Source organism: Pollachius pollachius (assembly GCF_949987615.1).
Source record: "Pollachius pollachius genome assembly, chromosome: 7".
Taxonomy (NCBI): Eukaryota; Metazoa; Chordata; class Actinopteri; order Gadiformes; family Gadidae; genus Pollachius; species Pollachius pollachius.
This window is the reverse complement of record NC_136940.1, coordinates 22706855-22714407: the sequence shown is the minus strand read 5'-3', so window position 1 is coordinate 22714407 and position 7553 is coordinate 22706855. Positions and strand designations below refer to the sequence as shown.

Sequence of the window (7553 nt, the reverse complement as noted above, 5' to 3'; positions counted from 1 at the left end):
TCCTTCTTCTGAAAACCCCCGAAATTGATGAAGTATTTTGAAAGAATGCCAAATTCTGTGGAAGACACACATAAACAAAACCATTGTACAATTACATTACTCGCACAGCATGCACGGCTCTCGTGTGGAATGATCATGTTTTGAAAGTGCCCCTTCCCGCATAAGTCATCATGGGGCAGCTTTTGCAATGATATTTAATTTCAGCATATTTCAGAGGTAGTTTGTTGCACAAAGGCAATGGAGAACATCCGCTGTGTCTTCAGGAAAACTAATGGAGAAAGACAATATAATTTTAACAATAATTTTTTGGCCAAGTCAATGCATGAAAATAAGGTTGAAAAACAGTTGAGTCAAACTTGTACTAAAACTTGAACAACATTAGTATGTATGCATGTATGTATGTATGTTTTTTTGCAGGAATAAGTTTCAGTCTCACTGTATGTGTGTGTGTGTGTGTGTGTGTGTGTGTGTGTGTGTGTGTGTGTGTGTGTGTGTTTTTGGGTGTGGTGTCCTTATCTTTACAGGCTTACTTCCCCATCAAACATATGTACTACTCAGCAAGAGGAAATGCACTCACTGCACTGCCAGCATCACCATCAGCTTCTGATCTCTGCTGTGCTGTAAGTACTGGTTAGGCTTTGCCTGGACTTTATTTGCATTTATCAGGCATTAATGTAAAGAATCTTAATTATATTTTTCTCAATCATGTATCTCTTTTTTTTCAAATTCCTAATTTAAATTTGGAAAATATTGTAAGAGAGTAATTGTTTGATTGTAAGATGTTACTGTTATTCTAATATATATCCAATACATGTTATTGAATATTTGACATAGCACATATTGTTTGTTCAATTTGGAAGTTATTTATACTCTTTCTGAAATGCATGGGTTACTTCATGTGGTAGTGGTTTTAATGCCCCTGACATTACTCACTTCTCCTTCTTAACCACAATTCAATCGTGAGTCCCAGCACATGTCAGAGTTATTTAAACCTTGTTTATCTAAGCACACCAATGAGAAAGCGATACAGATTTGGTTATCAGTAGCCTGCAAGCCTAAGGGATTAATTTCTTCGATGAGGTACATCTGTCACTTTAACTAATTAATTTAAATTTAATATAATTACTTAATTTATGCTTAAGTAAAATATTTATATATTATATATAAAATATTAAATAAAATATATTATTTACATAATTTCCTTTTTGGCTATTTCATCAGGTGGGCTGCAGTCTGACTGACAAACTTTGGCAAGAGTGTGATAGCCTGTCCTAGAGCAGGAGTTCCACACTAATTCCATTGCAGTCTAAGTCATCCCACTCGACTTGAGTGTATCACCTCCGCCACCCATCCTCGACAACCCCCCACGCCAAACCGGACCCCGGCCCCCCCTCCCCACAGACCATGGACCTGTTCAGTCTGTCCTCCTCCTGCCCTCACCTCTACCACCAACCCGCCACCCCCAACGTCTCCAACGGCTCCGGAGACACCGCCGGCGCCGCGGCGGCCGCCGCCTCCGCCTCCGCCGCTGCCGCCATGTCCGTGATCAGGCAGCACTACAACCACACGGGCCGCCTTCAAAACAGGTACCTCCTGAACAACCAGAGGCAGGTGAGCGTCACCACCGTGGTGTCCCTGCTCGTCAGCCTGCTCATCGTCCTGGAGAACCTTCTGGTCCTCGTCGCCGTGTTCTCACGCATCTGCCACAGCCGCCGCTGGGTCTATGTTTGCATCGCCAACATCACCCTCAGCGACCTTCTCACCGGCGTCGCCTACGTGGTCAACATCAGCCTGTCGGGCAGCCGTACCTTCACGCTCAGCCCGCGGCTCTGGCTGTTCAGGGAAGGGACGCTGTTCGTGGCCCTGGCCGCGTCCATCTTCAGCCTGCTGCTCATCGCCTTCGAGCGCTACACCACCATGATGGCGCCGCTGCCCCAGAAGTCCGCCACCAAGACGTACCGCATCTACATGCTGGTGGTGCTCTGCTGGGCGCTGGCGCTCGCCATCGGCTTCCTGCCCCTGCTGGGGTGGAACTGCGTGTGCGACCTGGACGCGTGCTCCACCCTGCTCCCGCTGTACTCGAAGAGCTACATCCTGTTCTCCCTCCTCATATTCTTTCTCATCCTCCTCGCCATCGGCGTGCTCTATGGCGCCATTTACTGTCACGTGCACAGCAACGCGCACCTGGGCTCGCAGCGCAGTCACCGGCGCTCCCTGGGGCTGCTCAAGACGGTCGTGTCCATCGTGGGCGTGTTCGTGGTGTGCTGGGGGCCACTGTTTGTGCTGCTGTTGGTGGATTTCTTCTGCGTCTCCCGCCAATGTAAGCTTTTGTCAGGGGCCGACTGGTTCATTTGCCTGGCTGTGCTGAACTCTGCGCTGAACCCTATCATCTATACCCTGGGGAGCAGCGAATTGAGGAAAGCTATCGCCGGGCTGCTGTTCTGCTGCTGCGTGAGGGCTGGCCTGTGTCAACCGACTAGCTTCACCTCCAAGGAGACCAGCAGCACCTCGGAGAGCAGGAGGGACAGTCTGAGGAACAGTTTTAGCAAGGTCCGGAATCTCAGTGTAGCATCACCACCGTCCACACCCCGCAAGAATCAAAAGGGCTCAGGGAGAAAGCACAGGCTGAGCTCAACCACCACCTGTCTTTCAGTTTCAAGTAACTAGGGGTGCGCCCAAAATCTCATCTGAGTTCAGGGTTCCTGTTGCAACGTTTGAAGAGATAGGCCTACTCACATGTTGGTTTTTCTGGCTTTGAAGTTTGTTTCAAACAACCGTTTTTACAGGCTAACTTTTGTTTTGAGTTCGCTATCTTGTTTTTGTACAGAATTGTAGCTTGTAGAGGATTTTCAGCAGTAAAATTGCAATGTAATTATGTAAGTTTGTAGGCTACTGTGTAATAATGTAATGTAGTGTTTTAAATCCTTGAACCATTAAAATATGGATGTTCATGTATAATTGTAAAATACAAATAAACACACAATAAAAAAAAGTACAATAAAATCGAAATTAAACCTTCATCATTGACTCAGTGTTGCAATATTGCTATTTAACAAATTATGCAACTAATGTCTTTGCAACACAGGCCATTTGTATATAGTCTCCAGTAGGCTCTGGGCCATATTATTTTAGGTAATAAATATAATTTCAATCTGATTGACTAATATATTGTCAATATGAGTTCTATTGATTACAAACTACTTGTCAACTGTAGAGGGAGACATTTCACGGAGCTTCAATCCAAACAGTATTGACTCACTCAGCGAAGGTGGGAGGGCGGAAATGAGACGTGCAAAGGTGCTTTAGCCACAGGCCTGAAATAAAAAAAAGAATCGTACCAAATATTAGTCGATGCGATTTGGCTCACTACAGCTCCTTCAGCGGATGTTCAACAAACGTGCAGTTCTTCTTAATTGAGGGTGCAATTTAATTGTTTTTCAGGGTTTTATAGCAATAAGATAGGATAGGGACTTCTTAGCGATCCCCAGACTGGGTATTTTTGTTAATAATTACAATTATTGTCAAGGTAGTTATTGTGTTCCTGTAGGAGTCAATGACCACAACGTGTTGCTTCGTTCGTTGCGTTTACCGAACTGACGCACAACTTACATTTTACGACCTTGCCGTATAACACTGCTGAAAACCTTAAAGACACAGTAACCTGTCAATAGCAGTGCATAACCTACAGAGTCCAACAGGAAACATTATGAAAACAAACTGCATGTTTTCAGACATAACAGTAGTGACAACCCCAAAACAGATTGGTGTGTGTGTGTGTGTGTGTGTGTGTGTGTGTGTGTGTGTGTGTGTGTGTGTGTGTGTGTGTGTGTGTCATGCGCATATGTCTCTGTGTTGGTGCTTGTGCGGTGCGTTTTATTGATTTTTTTTTCTCCCTCACATCCATTAACACAATCCTGCTTCTTTCGATTCAAGAGTGAGGGGATAAAGTCTGCCTTCATGGTCCTGGCACGTTTCCAAGGGCAATACCTGATGAAATAGGCTGCAAATTCCAGCCTTTATTAGCTCTGGGTTCAGAAATGGTTGTTGTATCATATTCAACATGTCAACGGCTGATCCTAAATTCCTCTCTCTCTCTCTCTCTCTCTCTCTCTCTCTCTCTTGCTCTCTCTCTCTCCCCCCCTTCGGTCTCTTCCCAATTCTCTCTTTCCATCTTTTTATCCCCCCCTCTCACACCTCCAACCAGAGGGTCCATTCTCTGCTCTAATTGAGGCAGAATGGGTTGATGGAGGTTGCGTGCAGACGTGACCAAACCCTCTCTAATTACGTCTGCTTACTTTGAATCCAGGTGTTCAACAGACAGCTAATGATGCACTGTCAAGAGGGGGAGAGAAAGGGAGAGAGAGGGAGACAAATGCAGAAGGTTAGGCAGAGAGTGAGACAGCCCTGGCTACGCACTGCAGAGAGATTGGGCGGAGTTTCCAGGACGGTCCAATCAAAGAGCCCGGAGTGACGGAGTGACGGAATGGGAAAAGTATTCAGATTATTATGTGCATAAGAAGACAGATGTCTTGTTGACCTTCAAACGAGTGGAATTGTATTTCTGAACTTTCAATAAACAACCACTATTAGATTAAAACTAATTGATCGTCTATTTTTGTGTTGACATTTTCTTTGGTATATTTTCTCAACTGGCACTTCTTGCCTTTTTGTTTGCCTGTTAGAAGTTAAAACTGAGAATGGGCCTTTTCACCATTCTCGATTTCTCTCACTCACTCAGTCTAACAATCACATGAGTGGCTATTACCAAGTCTGGGGCGCATTGGAGGTCTTCCATATTTGCATAGTGTGGAGTGTGTGTGGACGATGTCTGGTTGAAGCAGCCTCACCCGGAGTCAGACTGATTGCAATCTGACGCTGTGTGAGGCGCACTCAGGGAGAGATCTCCTGCATGGAAACATGGAGCACCAGCATCATTATTGTATGCAAATCTTACAATAAACTGGCTATCAACACCCCCAGCGTGCGGCCTTGTCTGGAGGAGCCCAGTAAAGGCAGTAAAGGTAACCTTTGCGGTAAAGGTCATCTTTCACAAAGCCACAAAGGAGTGTGAGTGTGGCAGCCGCCTATAGGTGACGTTTAGTATGCACATTGCTACACATGGATTCCTGAACTATGTTATGAAATTAAATGGATTACAACGAACGATTATTGTCAAAGAACCCAGAAACGGTTCACTATTCAGCATTGTCATGGCTGAGTTCCTTTGTGTGAAATGCAGTTTGATGGCATTTCACGCAATTCTGTAGCCAAAGTACATATTTATGTGTGTTCTCGTGGTCGAAGCTGGTGTAAGGGTAAATGATAAGATATTGCTAAAGTACACTAAGTGAGGTCCAGAATTAGGACTCAACACTCTCAAAATGTCACCTGCAGTACATTTGTGTGTGTGTGTGTGTGTGTGTGTGTGTGTGTGTGTGTGTGTGTGTGTGTGTGTGTGTGTGTGTGTGTGTGTGTGTGTGTGTGTGTGTGTGTGTGTAAGAGTGTGTGAGGCACTGAGGTAATGGAGACACAGACGGCCAGATGGGTGTGAGGTCACCGTTTATCTGGTCTTTCTCAGAGACACACAGGATGATTTCATACTGCTGGCGACATCACAGAGTTCTCACTATATCACAGGAGAATGACCAACCGGCTGGCTACCGGTATATTATCCCAATTACTCACTGAACCTTCAACATGGCATGGTATGTCTGCGCTGTGAACACAATTGAAATCATTCCTTCTTTGACCTTGTACAGCCTGAGGTCAAAGAAGGAATGATTTCATTGGTTAATAATGTGGTTGGCTTTGGAACCAGAAAACAAAATCAACAGATTCTACAAGTCCGTATGACAGACTCCGATATTTTTGCATGCAAAACCAATTCTCTAACGTTCTCAACTGTAAGCGTCTGTTTGATTGCTGTACACTTGGTTGTGGAATCCTGCCTTAGGGTTCCCTGAGGTTGATGCGGTCCTTGGAAATAGTTTGGAAAAACAGATTGGTAAACTTGTTTCTCATTCACTTCAAGACACTAAGACATGTACAAAAACATGCACAAACAGGCACGCACACACACACACACACACCACACACACACACACACACACACACACACACACACACACACACACACACACACACACACACACACACAAATAAATGAGGACAGGGTACAAAATGGGAGGATAGAGGAGCAAAGAGTCAGTTTTGCTCCCATCAGTTCTCTCTGTTTTTAAAGAGAATGAGTCATCTATTTTGCTCTATTTCTCTTCATGCATTTTTTTGGTCTCCATGAATAAATAAAAGTTCAGAGAGACGCCAAAGAAAAGGTTATGGCAGCATGAGATCCCAGAAGGGGTATATTTGGAGATTTCATGATTTTATCAAATGTCTAGTTTTGCCCAATCCGATTCTAGATCGGCAGGCCGTCGGTTCCAATGGAACGGGGTTATGAGAATTACACCGCAGGAGGCTTGATTTATTCAAAGGCAGTTGTTGACTTAACCCCCACGTTTCGGTGATAAAGAGAGTTAAAAATATGTATCAACAAGGATACACTGATTTAAATTCCCCCTGCGTTCGTGCTGCGGTGTATTTCCTTCCCTGACTAGTTTGCGTGCCGATGGCTTGCTTACTTTCTCGAGGCTGCGCGTCCCATTTAACCGCAGTGACTTTGCTCTCAACCTTGGACAAGTATTTGAGCGTGTCACCCCTCTTCTTTTGGAAACCGTCTCCCTCGTCTCGTGCTGTGCTCCCTCCCCCTGGCAGGACCACTTAACTAATTGTGTTACGGAAGACCTTTTAAAGGGTCGGTTTTCACACCAAAAAACTGTAAAAAAACCAAACTACTGTAATTGAATAGGTTTACCCTTTTAATAGTAATGTTGTTTATTGTTATTAAATTACATGACTCTTTCTTAGAGGGAATATTTATGGATATCTGAGAACATTGTTCAAGTTATATTCATTGATCGATTATGACACTGTGACAACCAAGATGAATGTTTATGGCAGTATTTGGAGCATTTACTGAAGCGTAATTCGAATGACATCCAATGTTTATGTCAAACTTCCCTTCAATCTGCATGTATTTCCGTGACACATCCTCTTACCACACGACCATATCCCCTCCATGTCCTCATGCATCATGACGTGGGTGTAGAATTCCTCCAAGCCACCAGGCTTCCTCCTCTGTCATTTGCGAGGCGTAGCTTGCGGGGTTGTGGGAAGGGGACAGCGGGGCCTTCGGCCATCCTGCAGCAGCAGTAGCGGTGAGCGGGCTCTGACCCCAAACCCGGACGCACGCCGCGCCCCGGACCTGTCATCAGGACAACAAGGACAAGGCGGAGGAGGGAACGCCGCCTCTCTCGGTCCACAGATGTTCCCCGCTTTCAGCTCCGGATGAACCCGATTATACCCGGCCTCCCCTGTACGGTGCGGAGAGGGGAGACGGTTCCCGGAAACCGCGGCCTTGATCGAAGGGCTGGGGCGGAAACACACCCAGCAGCCCCCGATAGAACCCCAGACCACATGACCGGGTCTGGTCAGCC

The 7553-nt window shown here is 45.5% G+C and overlaps 1 protein-coding gene across 1 annotated transcript; it reads left to right on the top strand.

Annotated features, from left to right (window-relative positions):
* The first annotated feature begins 566 nt into the window (after positions 1-566).
* s1pr4 (sphingosine-1-phosphate receptor 4) lies at positions 567-2971 on the top strand. Its single transcript, XM_079740397.1, has 2 exons — positions 567-620; positions 1222-2971. Exon 2 carries the CDS (start codon positions 1405-1407, stop codon positions 2665-2667), a length of 1263 nt encoding a protein of 420 aa, XP_079596523.1. The 5' UTR covers positions 567-620; positions 1222-1404; the 3' UTR covers positions 2668-2971.
* The last annotated feature ends 4582 nt before the right edge of the window (positions 2972-7553 follow it).

What these genes read in the sequence shown, in the direction of transcription:
- s1pr4 (XM_079740397.1), top strand. Translation starts at nt 1,405, where the DNA reads ATGGACCTGTTCAGTCTGTCCTCCTCCTGCCCTCACCTCTACCACCAA.